This window comes from Cebus imitator, unplaced genomic scaffold (assembly GCF_001604975.1).
Source record: "Cebus imitator isolate Cc_AM_T3 unplaced genomic scaffold, Cebus_imitator-1.0 Scaffold398, whole genome shotgun sequence".
Taxonomy (NCBI): Eukaryota; Metazoa; Chordata; class Mammalia; order Primates; family Cebidae; genus Cebus; species Cebus imitator.
In genome coordinates this window covers 806,484-826,811 of record NW_016107713.1, presented here as the reverse complement: position 1 = coordinate 826,811, position 20,328 = coordinate 806,484, and the positions used below count along the sequence as shown (strand labels likewise).

At 32.3% G+C, this 20,328-nt stretch overlaps 1 protein-coding gene across 7 annotated transcripts in view; it reads left to right on the top strand.

Annotated features, from left to right (window-relative positions):
* EPHA5 (EPH receptor A5) overlaps positions 1–20,328 on the top strand; it is a 349,250-nt gene that overhangs the window by 165,297 nt on the left and 163,625 nt on the right. For 4 of the 7 annotated variants that reach the window (XM_017508671.2, XM_017508669.2, XM_017508670.2 and 1 more), the window contains exons 4-5: positions 12,542–12,697; positions 17,597–17,932. The exons of 1 other annotated variant lie outside the window; for it this stretch is intronic. In XM_017508671.2, the coding sequence (XP_017364160.1) occupies positions 12,542–12,697; positions 17,597–17,932 (492 nt within the window). The remainder of the gene's footprint in view (positions 1–12,541; positions 12,698–17,596; positions 17,933–20,328) is intronic. 2 more of the 7 variants (XM_017508672.2, XM_037731413.1) reach the window with 1 other exon arrangement.

The following is a 20,328-nucleotide window of genomic DNA, read 5'->3' as shown; positions in this document are numbered from 1 at the left end:
TTTAGAGTTATTGTTTTTCTGGCTTCCTTTTCTTCCCTCTCTGGCTGCTGCAAAAAATCCAAGACTCATTTGTGTTTTGAAATTGATATCCCCGGATACCTAGGACATAAATATAAACGCTGGGAGCAATTGAATATTTCTGTAGTAATGATTGTATTAAACAGGTCAACCAGTTAACTAAATATAGATAAATAATATGTAATACTACAAAATATACTTTTAGAGATAAGGTATGTTATTACAGGACAGTCTTTACTCAGTTATTCTGAGAATAAATTTCCTATTCTGTAAGTTAAAAAGTATGTTCCTAAATGCTGACATGTGAAATCGTTTAATTTGAGACCCAGTAGGACACTTGCACACTGAAAAATAGGGGCGAATTGATGACTGCTTTTACCAAATGAATGTCATTAGCCAGTTGGTTTTGCTAATTTACAGATTTTCAATTCAAAAGAGGAGCATTTTATAGATTTGCATTGAACATTTGCAAAATGACTTGATTCATTTTAATTCTCAGCATACAATTTGAAGAAAACTAGTTTAGAGCAACAGTGTGCCCAATGTTTTCTCCATACTTCCTGTACTATATTTATATTCATAGACACAAATATGTTACTCCAAGAAGATGTTCTCACAACTGGGGTAGTTTTTTACATTTCTTTCTGTTTTTAAGTCAAATTACAGTGTGCAAACTTTATATCTAACTATCTATGCTTTAAAAGGAACTGCATTGTTAATATTTTGATTACATCATATACAACCTGGGCAATGATTCTCTAACTTGACTGGTGAATAACTTTTCTTTTTGTCTTAATTGTTGCTTGGAGAAAATGTAATCATGAATGCCTTTTATACTACATGTAATGGTTTTATTCTTTATTCAAAAAATAGCATATAGTTCATTATACTTTTTTATTTTATGAAAGGGAATATAATTTTGTCACATAGGTAGGATTTTCTTCTGAGTTAATAAACTGAGTCGTAATGTCCAATGGTACAAGTAGAAATATTCATGACAGAAAGCATTATTTCCACCTTAGCAACCAAGGCCAAGACGTTGCATATCCTTTTATAACAAATGTGTTGGTTGCTTTTGTGCCTAAGTGAAAGTTTTTCTGCATTAACCACAAAAAATTCACTTAATGATTCATAGTTGGACTTATGACCATACAGACATGAATTAATCAAGGCAGATCTCACTACTTGAATCTAAAATAATGGATACTTCAAATCAAATACACAGGTCATTAAGCTTTTCTTTGAATTACAGAATAAATCGTCCAGCTTACAGTTAAACTGTGCATCCACTGGATAGGGAAAATGTGGCACATATACACCATGGAATATTATGCAGCCATCAAAAACGATGAGTTTGGGTCCTTTGTGGGGACATGGATGAAACTGGAAACCATCATTCTCAGCAAACTGACAGAGGAGCAGAAGATCAAACACCGCATGTTCTCACTCGTAGGCGGGTGTTGAACGATGAGAGCACATGGACACAGGGAGGGGAGCACTACACACTGGGGTCAGTTGGGGGGAAATAGGGGAGGGACGGTGGGGGGTGGGGAGCTGGGGGGGGATGGCAGGGGGAAAAATGCCAGATGTAGGTGATGGGGAGGAAGGCAGCAAATCACACTACCATGTGTGTTCCTATGCAACAATTTTGCATGTTCTTCACATGTACCCCAAAACCTAAAATACAATAAAATAAATAAATGGGAAAAAAATAAATAAATAAATAAATAAAGGCACATTAAAAAAAAAAAAAAAAACTGTGCATCCTACCTATCAAGCAATAAACACTCAGGTTAACACAAATGTTCACAAAAGCACATGTAATAAGGAAAAACTAAAGGCTGATATGAGGTTATTTCATGAGTACTTAGTTTATATTTTTCATCATATTAATATGAAACAGAGTAAAAGAGCCTAAATGTCATGTCGTTGAATCAACTTGTACACAAAAATTATGTTTGCCTACGCTGAGAGAAAACTATAAGTGGGGAATTTGGGTATCTTTTAATTTAGACAAAATAATATATGTTGTATTATCAGTAAGCAAATACTAGTATTTTTGTCATGGTTTCAAGTGAGATAGGATTCATCCACAGATTTTTCTCTTTAAACAGATTCCCATGGTTAAATCACTCTTAAAAACATAGTTGTCTGGCTTTTCTCTAAACTTACAAAATAATTATAAATGATAATTTTGCTTGAGAAGAAGAAAAAGACATAACATTTCTGGCTTGACAATTAACCTATAAAATATGTTGAAAAAATTTGCAAGGCATGGTGCTAAATTTAGGTGCTCTAAAAACTTGTGTGAGAGTGCATTTTCTTAATATTTTGTGAGCAAACCACCCTTTGACATTTTTGGCTTTATGCTTTCACTAGTTGAACACATGGTAAAGCAAGGTGCCAGAAAATTTTCACTTAAAATTGAAAAGTCATTTAATTTAAATTTAATTTAATTTAATTTTCTACTTTCCTAAAGTACACATTCACAAGAAACTGAATTTATTAAACTTTTTGACAGTGGATCCTTTTTTTATGAAGAGTTTAAATTGTGAAAGACTATTCAAAAGTACCATTTGTTAATAAGACAAAAATGACACAATAAAACAACTATAAATACTGTGTTTGAGTCAAGATGAACTTTTATGCAAATAAATACCTTTTATTTGTCTATGAAGTAGAAGAAATACAAGTTTAAGACTGGAGAAGGCATAATGCTTAATTCAAGCACAGCTTATTCTAACTTTTCCTAGCCTTTTAGTGTGTTCTTTCCAAGTCTGTTCATTTTGACAGCAGAAATACTTCTTTCCAACTCTCAAATCTTTATCGAATTAAAATTTTTTGATGAAGTGGGAAATATGTAACCAAATATTTAAAATGTTTTGCACATAGACAAGCGTACATATATATGCTCTTACACACACTACTACTAAAGTACTCTTATTTCTGAACTAATTCACATTTATTTGTTTGGGATAGAATAACTGCTTATCATCTTAATTAAAATAAAATTGTAAAATTATCTAAAACAACTTAGTACTATAGAGGAATCAGTGATTAAGGGGAAAGTCAACTCTGCTTTGAAAGATACCTTGAATTCTATTATTTATGATACATATTTATATTATACAAATTGTTCCTAGAAACCTTTGAAGAACGGCTGAAATTATATAGCTTTTATTTCAGTGAAGATTCAGTTAGATAAAACATAAAAGGTAATACTGTGATTTATGAGAGTCTACGGTCAAAAAGCCATGTGTCACTTCCAAAATGAGCTTTATGTCTAGCAGGTCCACATTGTCAAGATGGGAGCACACACCATCACGTCACTGAAGAATGTCTTCCTGTAAATACTTTTCTATACCCTTGGCATTTAAACTTGTGAAACTGAAATTAGTTCAGCTTAGCTATTTATCTTAATCAGGAGGCTACATTATTTGTCAGTGAATAATTCAGAAAAGCATAATAATCAAAATCAGTGTACTTCATTCGAACATGACAAACTTTCTGTCCTAGATTACATGGCGAATTTGTGCTATCTATATTTTTTTTCAATATTTTCTAAAATTTTCTAACTTTGCTGATAATGAGGTGTAGAATTTGTCATTTTAAAAATAAAGCAGGAAGTAATATCTGGTACCTAATACATTTTTACTAAATTTAAAAATATTCTACCTTTTTCTGAATGCTAAATGAGGTAATAGTCTCTTTGAATTATGGGAAGGAAGTTAGTATTAGAGTTAATCAATGATATTATGTGATAAAACACCTCTATAAAAGATATAATTTTAGCAATATAAAAATGTGAAAATAATATAATCCTAAGCAATTTCTAATACTTTACACAGCTTTATTTTATTTATGATTTTATTTTTAGGTACACACACTACAATTTATATTACATATACACACACAACAAAATGTACATATATTTGTTACTGATGATCCACAATTTGGTTAAATCAATATGTATATATATGTATGTGTGTGTATGTGTTTGCATGTGTGTGTGTGTATACCAGATACATGAATGTTACTAAAATTGTCTTGAATGACTTTTCAAAAATGTATATGTTAATATTAAACACCATTAAACAATTAATGTATCTCTAAATATATGACGGATAATTTATGAGGTAATGCCACACAACTAAGTTATTTAATGGCATGATAGCAATAAAAAAGTCTTAATTATATTTGTATATCTCATATTCAGTACAGTTTATGGCACAAAACCCTGGTTTGTTACATATTGTGGATGAATAAATATGTAACCAAATTTATTTTATGTTTTATTAATAAATATTATATCATCTTTGAATTTATGCCAATATTTGGTGAACATAAATTAAAAATACATTACAGATAGAGATTTAATGTATTTATCAATATTATTGCTGTCCTTTTCCAATGTAATATTCTAATATTAGAATTAGCCTTATTGTCTTCAATCATTTAAATTTATATTCAAGTTAGCCAGTTAACTCTAGATTCTTAAGTAGGTCTCATTACCTGTTTCTTTTTGCAATAATTCAAGAGATGCTGCCAAATTTTAGAGCTCCTAGTTTAAATTCATTTTAATTGTATCAATGTTTTAACACAATACCTACTTTTATACTGAGCAGACATTTAAAAAAACAATTTCAAGCTTTCTTTTAGATTCAGGGGGTACCTGTACAGGTTTGTTACATGGATATATTATATGATGGTGAAATTTGGGATACCATGATTCCATCACTCAGGTAGTGAACATAGTACCCAACAGTTAGTTTGTTAACCCTATCTCAACTTCATTCCTCCTTCTTCCCTCTAGTAGTGCCTCTTGTCTATTGTTGCCATCTTTATGTTTATGAGTATGCAAAGTTTAGCTCCCACTTATAAGTGAGACTATATAGTATTTGGTTTTCTGTTCCTGCATTAATTCACTTAGGATGATAGTTTTCAGTTGCATCCATGTTGCTGCAAAGGATATGATTTTGTTCTTTTTTTATTGTTGTATAGTATTCCATGGTGTATATGTACCACATCTTCTTTATCCATCCACCATTGATGTGCACCAAGGTTAATTCCTGCTTTTGCGATTTAATACTGTACCTTTACTATTGATTAGTACTTCACTGAACATATGAGTACATGTATTTTTTTTTGACAGAACAACTTATTTTCTTTTGGTTATATCCAGTAATACAATTACTGGGTTGAGTAGTACCATTTTCAGTTCTTTGAGAAATCTCCAAACTGCTCTCCAAAGTGCTGAACTAATTGCATTCCCACCAACAGTGTATAAGCTTCCCCTTTTCTCCACAGCCTCACCAGCATCTGTTGTTTCCTGACTTTTAAATAATCACCATTCTGACTTTGTGAGATGGTATCTCATTGTGGTTTCAATTTGCATTTTGATTTGCATTTCTCTGATGATTAGTGATGTTGAGCATGTTTCTATGTTTGTTGGCTGATTGTATCTTTTCTTTTGAGAATTGTTTGTTCATGTATTTTGCCTGCTTTTTAATGGGGTTATTTTTTTGCTTGTTTAGTTAAGTTCCTAACGGAGTCTAGATATTAGATCTTTGTCAGATTCATAGTTTGCAAGCTTTTTTCATTCTGCAGGTTATCTGCTTACTTTGTTAATAGGTTTTCTTGCTGTGCAGAATATCTTTAGGTTAATTAGATCTCACTTTTTATTTTTGTTTTTGTTGCAGTTGCTTTTAAAGACTTAACCATACATTCTATTTTTCAAGGTCATGCCCAAAATGGTGCTTCCTAGGTTTTCTTCTAGGGTTTTTGTAGTTTGAAACCTGAAATTTAAATCTTCAATTTATCTTGAGTTAATTTTTGCACATAGTAAAATGTAGGGGGTCTAGTTTCATTCTTCTGCCTATAGCCAGCAAGCTATATACCAACATCATTTATTGAATGGGAAGTTTTTCCCCTAATGCATATTTTTGTTGACTTTGTAAAAGACCAGAAGGCTGTAGGTGTGCAGTTTTATTTCTGGACTCTTTATTATGTTCCATTTGTCTATGTGTCTGCTTTTGTACCAATATTGTGCTGTTTCACTTACTGTAACCTAATACTATAGTTTCAAGTTGGGTAATGTAATGCCTCCTGCTTTGTTCTTTTTGGCTTACGATTACTTCAGCTATTTGGGCCCTTTTGTGTTTCCATATGAAACACAAAATTTTGAAATAGTTTTGTTTAATTCTGTGAAAAATGATATCAGTAGTTTAATAGAAATAGTGTTGAATCTGCACATTGCGTTGGGCAGTTTGGCATTTTATTGATATTGATTCCTCCAAACCATAAGTATGAAATGTTTTTCCATTTGTTTATGTCATCTATGGTTTATTTCAGTAGTGTTTTGTAGTTTTTTCTGTAGAGATCTTTCACCTCTTTGATTCAATGTACTACTACATATTTTATTTTTTGTGGCTATTGTGAATGGGACATTCTTGATTTTACTTTCATCTTGAATATTATGGGCATATAGAATGTTACTGATTTTTATACATGGATTTTGTATCCAGAAGGTTTACTGAAGTTATTTATCAGTTCCAGGAACCTTTTGGTAAAGTTTCTAGGGTTTTCTAAGTACAGAATCACATTGTCAGTGGAGAAGTAGTTTAACTTCTTTTCCTACTTGGATGCCTTTTATTGTTTCTCTTACCTGTTTGCTCTGGCTATACTTCTAACGTTGTAAATACAAGGATAAAATGCTGTCACTGTTAAATTTTGGTATAATTAATAATATTTATGGTACTTAAAATATGGCATGTTTTGAGCTGTAATTTCCTTATGGCATTCTGTGTTATGCTGTTTTTCTTAGCAAACACATATGTTAAACCCACATTAAACTATCTTCTCAGTACCTTATTTTGAAAAATGTATTAAATAAATATAATTCACTTAGCTTAGCTTATAATCCTCTGATAATTCACAGATGATAGAGGTATGGTAGATAAACATTGTTCATAGTGATTTTCTGTCTTTCTCAATAAAACATACTTAATAAATCCCAGCAATGCTTTTGAAAGTTAATTATACCTTGAACATTGTAAACAACAATAGCCTGTGCATTTTTAATTCAATTATGTATATGTATAGCATGCATATACATACACAAACATGTGGCTGTATATTTTAATTCTAATGGAGATAATTGTAATATTTTGAATTACTAAATTCATAATTATCATGTATATTAATGTTTTTAAAAGTTTTTTTGTGGCCATGTTTCTGGAGTGTTGACTTTGAATTATGAAGTAACTATACTTGGTTAGCCCAAGGTTAATAACTCTTTAAGGGTAAAACATACTGGAGACATTGAAAGTAATTTAATTGAAAATATTATGAAAAATCAATCCAATTTGTCAGTTTAATAACTTTTTGGCAATTTTGAGGATATTTAAACAATTTCTTATAATATTTTACAGCAAATTTCACAATTTTTATAAGTGAAAACCTCTGTTTGAATATTGATGATAATGTTTTTGATTTATTTTTTATACTTTTTAAAATATATGTCATTAATATTTTCATTTCTGAAGTGATCAATATGAAAGCTAGACTTTGGTGGCTTGTGTAAAATTTCTAAAGTCATAAGTGAAGACTGCAATGCATGTTACTTTTTACTTACCAGTACTTAATATTTAAATAATTCATGTTAATCAGCTTTTCATAAGTTTCTGCTGTGTCATTTAGACCCAGAGAAGGACACAAAAGTAGTATTTACACCAATAAATACTAATGAATATTTCTTTAGTACAAAGAACTATGCTCCATGTGATGAATATCATCAAATGAACAGTTTCTGTTCTTTGCAATGTTCATATAAACTGAAGGAGGATGAGACTTTACACAATTAAAATAATAATAGGCCGGGAATGGTGGCTCAAGCCTGTAATCCCAGCACTTTGGGAGGCCGAGGCGGGTGGATCACGAGGTCAAGAGATCGAGACCACCCTGGTCAACATGGTGAAACCCCGTCTCTACTAAAAATACAAAAAATTAGCTGGGCATGGTGGCACGTGCCTGTAATCCCAGCTACTCAGGAGGCTGAGGCAGGAGAATTGCCTGAACCCAGGAGGCGGAGGTTGCGGTGAGCCGAGGTCGTGCCATTGCACTCCCAGCCTGGGTAACATGAGTGAAACTCCGTCTCAAAAAAAAAAAAATAATAATAATAATAATAATAATAATAAAATTTTACTACCTGCACTGAGACATACTAAATAGATGGCTCAAAGGTTTAAAGGGTAAGTAGGGAAAGAACCTATATTATTGCAGATTAGCATATATACCATGGAAATTGTTGCATTTAAAACATGAGCCTTCAAGCATGTGTAGAAATAATTATTAAACATGATTTTCTTTCCCCCCGAATGTTGCCACAATAGTCTCATAAAACATGTTAACATCAGGTGCATTTTTTGTCTACTCCGCTTTGCCCAACTCAAATTACTGGCATAGTGTTTTCTAAATGATATTTAGGTAGTGTACACACATCATATGAAACAACTTTGCTCTAGAAGCTTAATTTATTTTTAATAAAACATATTGGGTTGGTATTTAAATAAACTTTATTCGTTATCTAAATAATTATTTCTTAAATGTTGTCATAATTAAAATGTAAAATGTCAGTTTTGCCTCTCTTTGTCATGATTTGTTTATTATTATTTATTATTCCACACTATAATTTTATGTGTGTGAAGAAGGTTTTTATTTTCTCAGACAACCCAAACATGTCTTGTCACAGTTATGGTCAGAAAGCATGCTCTCAAAAAACAAATTATATATACAGTGTCTTCCAAATGCTTTCAGATTAAATGAAAAAAGCTTGTTGGACTACAAGCTCTTTTAAAAAAAAATATTATACATTTATTTATTTATGTTTCTTGTCTGTTAGCTGAGAATGCTTTTCCTGTAGTGTTCAGAGGCAGAGAAGAGTTTCTCAGGTGTACGAATTAAGTAGACTGGTGTGGGTGGAGACAATGAGTGTGGTAGGAGACAGCCTTTAAAGAGCTTTTAAATATTACTTGGAAACATGCAGGCTGTGCTAGCATTTTGTAATGAAAATGTCTGGAGTTTCCAGAAAGAGGGCATGTCAAATATTGCTAAGAAGTGAGTATGGCAAGAAAGTAACTGCAATCTTAACTAAAGTAATATTCATTGAGGGTTTCAATGGAGTGGAGTGAGTAGTCGTGTGATTTAAAATGAGGAACTGCAGATGTAGGTATGGAAAATATTTTAAGAAATCATATCCTGAAAGTGGAACAAAACTGGAAAAATTGGGATCATGTAAGGTTGATAGTTTTGTTGTTGGTTTTGTTTTGCTTTGTTTTTGAGCATCTCAAAAAGACTGTAGCTACTTGGAAGCTTCATCTCAGAGAGCAGATTGGGGGTTGCTACTTCAAATGCCCATACTTTTATTTTATATGAACAAGGATACATTTTATTTTGATAGAAATAAAGGTAGACAGGATGGGTACCATGACATATAGGTTTGGAGATTTGGTGGTAGGAAATGAGAAAGTTTCTTCTTGATCACTTTTATTATGTCAGCACAAGACAAATGACTGCATCAGCTGATAGTATCAGAAACAGAGCTCATAAGGAGTTGAAGAAAAAGGAGACACTACAAGATAATCCTGTTGATACTGGAAATGAAGTTAACAAAGGGAATAATATAACTTTGTCTAGCAGGGTTCTATGACCCTTGGAATTCAGGGTCATGTTTTGAAGATGATGAATAATTACAGTTTATGATATTTTTCTTGGATAATATTGCACCACACAATTCTTTTTCTCTCTAAACATCTGTTTGCATTACTTCAACCACCTCAAATTAAATAATACCTTAGATATTACTCATTATCTTCTCCAACACATTTCTTGTTCTGTTCTCTGAGAAAATGATGCCAGTATTTTCTGTGATGTTTAAGCCAAATACCATCTAGTCATTCTTATAATTTTCCACTCATTCATCTAACTCATTAAATATATCATGAAATTTAGTTGATTTTACCTCATTCTCATTTCTTGAATTCACCTAGTTTTGTTGATCACTGCTGGAACTACTCTGGTTAAATGACATTGTCTCTTTCTGAACCAATGCAATAGAAACAAAAGACCTCTTTGCTCCTGTTCTTGATTTTTACCTAGGCTGCTGTGTAATGATCTCATAAACACCACTTTGATCTCATTATTCCCTGGCTTAATAACTTTGCAGTTACTGTATATATATTCCATTTTCATTTGTCAGTTAAACCTTAATAAAGCTGGGACTGGGGGAACTTGCTAATGACCTCTTTCCCTATAAAGGAAAAAGTACCAAAAATCTGATAAAAGATATAAGGTTTTAGTGGCCCGGTGCCCTCTGTCCTGTATAAATTTGTCTCTTCCACTTTATTTGACTACCTTCCTGATCAATTCTTTAGTATTTTCCATGTCTCTATTTGTTCTCCACTTCATGTGATCCTTTGAAATGATTTCTCTCTTTAAGGCACTAATGCACTCTAACTCAAATTATTTTCCTAATCTTTCAAATATCAGCAGAGACTCAGCATCCTGAGGGAAGTCTCTCTTTAATTATCCAGGTTAAATTGGGTATATACCTTCACTGCTATAGCTCTTTTTTCTTTACCTAGTGTAATAATATTTATAATATTTATGGAATGCCTTTAAGATTCATAAAGTCAAGGCTGTGTCTATCTTGTTACTCTCTGAAACGAGTCCAAGTAGAGTTTCTGGCCCACCATACCTGCTGAAATTATTTTGTTGAACTGAACAGAAAGATACATTTATCTACTTTTTACTTTGATTCATATTATTTTCTAGTTCCAAAGCTCCCTTGGGGATTTGAACAGCAGTGTTATATGTGATATAATATAAAGTGTTTAAGTTAGAGCCACTCATTGAAAAGAAAAGAAATGACTTTTGTTTCATAAATGGTAAATGAATTCCAAATACTTAGAACATGTGAATTGATACTTCATATCTTTGAAAGCAAATAGTGTTTAAAGAGAGAATTGTTTTACTAAAAGGATAAAAGAAGAAAAATTGAATAACTTAACTATGTATGGTATTGGCTGCTACGGCAATCCTATTATAAGAAAAATAATATTTTAAATCTTCTCCTAATCATTTAACTACAGGAATGTCCCTAATACAATCAAAAAGCTCTTCTTATCTTTCAAATACCTTCACATTCTCTCAGAATTTATAAGAACATTAAGGCTTTACTATCACTATAATTAGATCTACTGAAAAGAGTACCTTCTCAATTTTGCCAATTCCTGATTATTCATGGTGATGGCAGAGAGCCTTAGCATGGATTACTAAAACATGAAATCATTTATAGCATATGAAAATTGGCCCCAATTCATTATGTCTATCAGAAATTTCTACTGAAATACAAGTTCCCCTTTGGGCTTCGGCAAATGTACATGATACTTCAGTGTATGTAGTGAGCTTTGAAAATAGAAAAACATAGTTGATTAGCCTTATGTAAAGTAAGCTACACAAAGCATTCAAACCACCAGTTTAGTAGTCTTCAAGTGACACATACTGAGCAATAGAATATTAAAGTTTGGCTTTATTAGCCATTGAGAAACAGGAATAATATGAACATGTAGGAAATCCACAGAATATAAAGATTTACTTCATGAGCACTACCTGACCATAAGTTTAGAAATACTAACAGAAATATCAGAAAACACTTTCTTTATGTGATTCTAAATAGTTAAGTTATAATATTCATGCCACTCTATTCATTCATTTACACATTTCGTAGAGCCCTTTTTATGCCTTTTGTGTTCAAACACTGGAATAAGTAAGTGCAAAACTGAATAAGGCATAATGTTTGCCCTTAAGAAATCATTAGAATTTGTATAGTATATAAGCCTTACTGATGTTAGAATAAATGTTGAATCAGTAGGTGTCTCAAAGAAAAGTTCTAAAATGAAGTAAATGTAAAACAAATGTCAACTAACTCCTCCTGAAATCAAAATAATATGGTTGATATACCAGGTCACCTATGCATTCTCTCCAATCTAACAGAATTTATGAGGCATTTAGCACTGACTAATTTATTTATTATTCAATAAAACAATTTTGAGCAGCTACTTTTTATCATGCCATTTTAGCATTAAATGGAATAATATTAATCTCTTTAGCATAGTTGTGGTAATAATAAAGTGAGTGAAAATCATACACAAAGCACTGTTTTAAGTTTTAAATACATACAAGTGTTTGCCTTTTATCAATACAATTCTCTATAAGCTCCTGTAGCATAAAAATCATTACAAGCAAGTACATTCTATAAATATTTAAGTGCTTTAAATTAATATTTGATTATTTGAATGAATAACCTGGTATTTATGATCCAGAAGCTTATGAAAAATTATTGCAATTGGTGCAAAGATTGTGTTATCTGTAATCTGCGTATACTAGTCAAAGTAATGGCATTATTCACAAAACAAACACTGCATCTGTTTCAGGGAAAAGCTTAGTCTCTTATTTCTTTTGACAGTGTGCAGACCTGGGTTCTTCAAAGCCTCACCTCACATCCAGAGCTGCGGCAAATGTCCACCTCACAGTTATACCCATGAGGAAGCTTCAACCTCTTGTGTCTGTGAAAAGGATTATTTCAGGAGAGAGTCTGATCCACCCACAATGGCATGCACAAGTAAGGAAACCCATGGATATTTGGTGATGCTAACTTTCACCAGTTTTGAGGAAACAACATGATGGAGCCTGTTATATTCTATTAACATTTCCCCCAAAACAGGCATAATGTTTAATCTTCTCTACATAGTTTTCACCAATTTTCAGTCTCTTTGAGTAAGCACTGAAAAACTTTGAGTCTCCTTTACCTCTCAATGTTAGATGCATCCATTTTTCCTAACTTCAAATTCAACACCTGAGACACAGATACAGAATTTTTGCTTTTATAATGTGGCTTATTTAAGTGTTCATGACAACCAAATATGACTTTGATAATCTACTTCCCAGTTTACATTAAAACCTCTTCTTCTTCCTCATCCTTCTCCTTCTTCTTCTTGTTCCCTTCTTCTCTTTTTTTCTTCTTCCTTCTCTTCCTCCTCTTCTTCTCCTTCTCCTTCTTCCTCTCCTTCTTCTCCCTTTTCTTCTTCTTCTTCTTCTTCTTCTTCTTCTTCTTCTTCTTCTTCTTCTTCTTCTTCTTCTTCTTCTTTCTTCTTCTTCTTCTTCTTCCTCTTCTTCTTCTTCTCTTCTTCCCTTTCTTCTTCTCTTCTTTCTTTTCTTCTTTCTTCTCTTCTTTCTTTTCTTCTTCTTCTTCCTCTGCCTCTGCCAATTTTCTCATTACATAATTATGTAGCTGGTGGAGCTTACACCATCTTGTTCTAACCTGCCCCAATAAAGTCACTGATAAAGTAAATTTTAAAAGAACACATGAAACATTTCAAGAACATAGAGAACTGGGAGTGGCAAATCAGATTTGAATCAGATCAGAGTTGCATAGACCAATTTTTTTGCTAGGGTTCTCAAGCAGCTGTCATGTTTCTTGTTAGTCAGTGTCCTTAGCTATTATTTAATACATTTGCTGATGGTTAATAGAGTACATGAATAGTGAACACTTAATTTCAACATTTCCAGTGGATGTATCCACATCTTTCAACATTTTTAGTTTTCCATATATATATATATATTTCTATATTTTGTTTTCCATATATTTCTGAGAATGTAACACATATATACATTTGTTTGCTTGATGACAATACTTTCAGAGTTTTCTACAAGCAAAGGTTCTGTAGCAAATCAAAAAAAAACAGAAAATGAAAGAGAAGGAAAGTGAATCTCTTTCTCCTCATATTGTGTAATTTCCATGAACTGCCTGGATTTACTATTTTAGGTCCCAGGAAGTTGAAGCTGCTTTCAAAAGTGTTCATAAAAACTTGAAATGTTAGTATCCCTCTCTAAATTTAAAAATGCAATGCAGATTATTTTGTTATTAAAGAATCACAAATTGAAACTGTATCTGAATTTCATAATGTCTAAATTTCAGAGTCAGTGAAATATATTTTCAGATATCCTTAAATCATTGCTATTAATTAGCTTTACATTGCGATTAATCAGCTTTACATTGTGAAGACCATTCTTTTTATCCCAGGACTGATGATTTTATGGGTTATCTGCTTACTAGTGAAAAAAAAATTTCCTCTTCAAATTGGTAAATAACATTATTACAAGCACTTTTGTAAGGATACATATGAATGGAGAATATATAAACTATGATTGGATGTGATGTGTTTTGGTTGCAGTGGAGATTTAAATAATTATTTCCTTATGAAAGCAAAAGAATGCCCAAGTAACAGGGAAAATGTTGGGTAGACAACAGAGTTGTAAATTAAAGAGAAAACCGTGTTTTGATTTACCCTTTACATTTTATTAATTTTCTAATTAGTATTTTTCTTAAGTGTTCTACTCATGATTTTTCTTTTTTTCAGCATAAATGTGAGCATGTGAGCCTCCTTTCTGTAAATCTGTTAGGTTTGGGAATGGGGCTGGGTCATTAGGGAGGAAGCTGTGCTTTGGTGGCAAGGACTGCTTAGCACATTTTTAGGACCAAAGCCCAGTCAGGCTTCACATTTCTCAGTTTCCTGGAGTGTGAATTTCTAATACTGTGTTGTCAAATGAGTACTAATTTGTATGTATTTCTCAAAAAAAAAAAAAAAAAAAAAAAAAAACTACTGGGACTGATGTATAAGATTTTTCTAATACATAATCTGTGAGTGTGTGTGTATGTTTAGTTGCACTCATAATAACACAAATACTACATATGATTTCCTTTTCGCTTGATAGGTGTTCAGATGAAGATCTTGAGCTTCACTTTGGCTTTAGCTCTTTGGAACTGAATTTATAGCTCCAAATTCAGTTTTATTTTATAGAATATACATAGTTTTTAAATCTATGAAACAAATTTTAAAAGCCTACAGAAAAAAAATCAAACAAAAATAAAACCTAGAGTCAAATGAATCTGCTTAAATTAAGGATTAATCTCATAGTTCGACCTATCTTTGATTAGGACAGTGCAATTTCATTACATGATTTTTGTAGATGCATGTTAGTTCAAGCTGCTACTTTTTACCTCTACTTTAGGGTTTCACTTAGTTTGAGTTTCCTTTTGACTTTAAAGCTGTTTGTACCCCCATTCAAATACTGGGGAGCTGTTAGTAGAAGAGTCAGGAAAAAAATGAGGATTCTGATTCTGATGAATTTTTATAGATTTAGAGAAAAGTTGTTAAATGCAAGTATGTTTCAGTTTCAGAATTAAAAAAAAAAAAAAAAGCTTTACATTGTTCTAAATTAGATATATTTCTCAGAAGTTAAGCCTGTAATTTTTATCTTAAATTTCATTTTATCTGTAACATTGCACTATTAAATAAGCTAAAATTTGTAGTAAACAAGAATACGTGTATTTCCAGGAATATCATTTGACCCAGCAATCCCATTACTGGATATATACCCAAAGGATTATAAATCATTGTGCTATAAAGATACATATACATGTATTTTTATTTCAGCACGTTTCATAATAACCAAGTAAAGCAAATACAAGCCAAATGCCCACCAATGATAGACAGGATATTTCCATCTTAAGAAATTATTTCAACTTAAAGGGGACTATTTTATATTGAAGTATGTGAGATGGCACGTACGACAAAATTCATAGGATTCAACCATAAATATGGTCAAGGTGGAGTTTTGTTTTGTTTTGTTTTGTTTTGTTTTGTTTTTTTGCAAAGCTGTCAAGTGTTTAGTTAAGGGGTTCCTTCATTTAAATTAGATTTTGGCCAGGCGCGGTGGCTCACACCTGTAATCCCAACACTGGTGGGATCACTTGAGGTCAAGAGTTAAGAGACCAGCATGGCCAACATGGTGAAACCCCGTGTCTACCAAAAATGCAAAAATTAGTTGAGTGTGGTGGTGGGCCCATGTAATTAATCCCAGCTACTCAGGAGGCTGACACAGGAAACTCACTTGAACCCAGAAGGTGGAGATTGCAATGAGCCAAGATACCGCCAGTGCACTTCAGCCTGGGTGACAAAAGAAGATTCTGTCTCTAAATAAATAAATAAATAAATGACATTCTATCCAGCTAAATCTTAAATATCAGTTAGCTTTCTTATCACTTTTTAAACTATCCCTCAAAAGTCATGACTTAATAAATGTTAGTTAAAAATTGTTAATTTTGATATTTAGAACAGACAATGCATATTAAGATAACAGATCATCCTAAGGAGCTTAATTTATGCTTATGAACCGTTTAATTACTATCATACTCTATTTTAATCTCTGTAAGGAGAAATGTCCAAATTGTCTCTGTGACAAATATAAACGTATTTTCTCTTTGAGATTATACGTTTAGCTGGTGATATAACATTAACAGCTAACTGAAGTTTTAACTAAATATCTAAATGTTGACTATAGTGTTAGACATCTAATTAACTTTTTTATCTCTATTATGCTAATCAAGTTCAGGAATAATTAAAATAATTTACAAATAGGATATGGTTACCCTTAATCTAAGACATTTATAAAGCAATTCTAACCATGGATTTCATTATTCATATTTTAGCGGAAATATTTCATCTTATTGAAATAAGATGATTCTGAATATAAAACATATTTTAAAAACTACACTCAGTTTCAATTAAGAAAGATATAAAAAATAAAATATCCAAAAATACTCCATGAGGTTAGGAAAGTTTTACTCCTAATAGCTATTAGTAGCTAGCACGTTATGATTCTATGAAACTATTTGAGTTAAATGTATTTCTTTTCTTATTTTCGTAGATTATTGGTGTTTGAAATTTGTTCTATTGATCATTCAAAATATGAACACTTTTGTTCATCCTATTGCAGTCCCTTTGAAGGTTATTTTTAAAATAAATTTCAGATTTTAAATTAAGTAAAATTCAAAACTTGCAGAACTGTAATATTGCAGAACTGTAACTGTAAATATGTTTTACTGTAAATCGTAATTTTGACCATTTACTTAAGTTCTAATGCCTTTTTGATATAGAATAGGGAGTTTCAAATTTTGTTGGTGATGTATCAATTAGATATGCAATCTATTTTGAAGCAAACTAAGGCTATTTTTTTTTAACTTGCAAAATTTTTAGTCAGGAGCAATGCTGAAAATTCTGTTTTCCTATGCCCATTTCTTAGTAGGTACTTCGTGTTTACTTTGTAGGTTATAGGGATTAGCATCAATGAGGAAATATTCAGTTCAATCCCCAAAGAAACTCACCAGTTTTTAAATATATACTTTTATATAATCATATTTGTGGATCCATAATTTTACTCAATAGTTGTTTACACATATGTGAAGCAAAACATTCTGCTTTTACTTAGCTAAGTCATTTCCATAGGGAATAAACCCCTCTATTGTTCCTACAAAATTATGAAAACAAAACTACAGATTATGACTTAAAAGATTTATTGCAAATCTATTTTTTCCTTCAGACCAGGAATTCATGTGGTAAATAATGCCTAATTAATATCATCTTAAAATTTGTTTTTCTTACTTTACTTTGCAAACCAGGACCCCCCTCCGCTCCTCGGAATGCCATCTCAAATGTTAATGAAACTAGTGTCTTTCTGGAATGGATTCCGCCTGCTGACACTGGTGGAAGGAAAGACGTGTCATATTATATTGCATGCAAGAAGTGCAACTCCCATGCAGGTGTGTGTGAGGAGTGTGGCAGTCATGTCAGGTACCTTCCCCGGCAAAGCGGCCTGAAAAACACCTCTGTCATGATGGTGGATCTACTCGCTCACACAAACTATACCTTTGAGATTGAGGCAGTGAATGGAGTGTCCGACTTGAGCCCAGGAGCCCGGCAGTATGTGTCTGTAAATGTAACCACAAATCAAGCAGGTAAGTGCCATGCCCAAGCAAGCTGTGTATGTTAGGCCTAGCTCTGTCAATTATTTCCATAGCAAACAGCCAGGTTGACTGAAATCTATGCGAGAACTTTCCATTAACCGAAAGGTCAGGACTTAAACTATAACACATCAAAAATGCTTTTGAAGTTTTAAATAAATGAAAGCTAAAGCTTTTTTAGCAATAACATTTGCAGAAAAAAAGAAACACTTTTAATTGAATTTTTTTCATTAGAAATACATATGTGGATCAAATCCATTTGAAGCAAAATTTATCTCACATAATTTCATAGCATTCATTTTTATGGCTCAAATCTATTTTTTGTTTCCTTTAATTTTTAAAAACTCATTAATTTAACATGTAATCGGGCAGGTTTTATTTGCTTGCTTGGCAACACAGGTGAATTTTCTTAGCAGATCATAAATCTTCTCATATTATTTCAACTATTGTAGCAAAAAATGCATGCAATAAAATTGTCTTTGCTAAGTTCATTTATCAAAATTAGAATAGCTATGAAGTATTATACAACCACATAAAAACACTTCTATATACCATATGAAAATTGTGGAATTATTAGGAAGTGGTTCGGCAGTAGGGAATACAGTCCTGTTTGAGCTATTGATTTTTCTTTGTTTTTCCCTCAAATGTTCACTTTTAAGCAGATTAACATGGAAGACTTCTTTCGTAGTAAGATAAAAGCCAAAGATAAACTACAACTGATTTAATAATTCAACCCACTATGTGGCAAGAGTCATTCTAAACCTAAGAGTAATTTGTAGCATGTTTTTTCCACCAACAGGTATCTGGGAGGGGAAGAAAAGGGCATTAAAAATCAAAAAGTTGTTCCTCTATCAACTGGCTACAACTCTCAGTCCCAAGTATAGTACCCTTGTCATCTCCTTAGTACTTCAGGTGGGCTTTGGTCAGTGAGCACATCCTTGCCACCAGTAACTCACAAAGAAACAGGATGTTTGAGTGAATGAAATCAGGCTTAGTTTGTATAATATTAGTATAAGTTTGTAGGTTGTGGAATGCTAGGCTTGATGAGGGAATGCTGTTGGTTAGAAGTCTCAGTGAACATAATTAATAGGAATTGTTGGATATCTCAGGTAAACCAAGTGGTTATGTTTTAAGAATAAGAAAATGTATGCAGTTGAGTTCACTGATTGATAAACCTGAGAGAAACATTTAAAATTACCCCAGATTGTGTAAAGCATGTGATTAATGTAGCAGGAATTATTCTATACTATACATGATCTTACCCACATTGAATGCTTGTCTATGGCATTGTTTTCCAATAGAACACATAATGCACACATATATGCCACTTTCCCCAGTGAATCATTTATAATTTTTACCTAAACTAAGCTGAACCTAATAGAAGTGCTAAAGAGCCAGACAGGAATAATGAAAATCAATTTTTTCTTCAGCATAGACTCAGCTTCAGGCAATGCTACCTTGTGTTGACTTTTCATCACCTTATCTAGACATCAGAAGTGTTCATAAATGTGTACTCTCTTCCCATATTAGAAAAATATTGGCTTGAATCCTTTGGTTTGTCTTCATATGCAACATCTTTCAAGTTTGCTTGCTCCTGTGTATTATCTTCTGCCAACATAGTGTAAGCATGTCAAATAATCACTAAGAGTTGTGTTCCTTTAGAATAACATTCTCCAGCTTACAAAACCTTAACTTCTTTGAAAGGCATTCCTTTCATAAACTAAACAGGGGAAATAACTGTTTATTTTTTAATGGTGTACTCAACAAATATTTGTTCTAGTTGCCTTTAATTTTCTGGCCTCTTCAGCCTCCAAAGTATATTATTTCAAACTTGAATATCTTAAATACCAAAAAAAGATTAATTTTTATCCAGGTGGTCAATATATAGGTGTCTTATAAAACAAATTTTTGTATTCACAGCGACAATTTTGTTGACTTTTGGTTGCTATTTGTTTGAGTTCTCACTGTAACATTTTGTAAACCTACCCAAAAAATCAAGATCATTCTCAGTATCAACATTCCAGAACCAAGTCTCACAGTACATAAAAATATGGCAACTTTAAATTGTAGGCACTCAATGGGTTCTTCTTGAGCTCCTGCCCAGAGATAGTCAATTGATCAAGACAGAAATTGCAACAGAAAAGAGTTTAGTACATGTACAGCCAGCTAAGCAGGAGACCAGAGTTTTATTATTACTCAAATCAGCTCCCCCAAAATTCAGAGGTTAGAGTTTTATAGATAGTTTGGTGGGCAGGGGTTTAGGGAATGGGGAATGCTGATTGGTTGGGTCAAGTATCAAATCATAAGGAGTTGAAGGTGACCTCCTGCATAGAGCCAGTTTCTGGGTGAGGGCCTCAAGGCCAGATGAGCCAGTTTAAGTGGTCTTTATG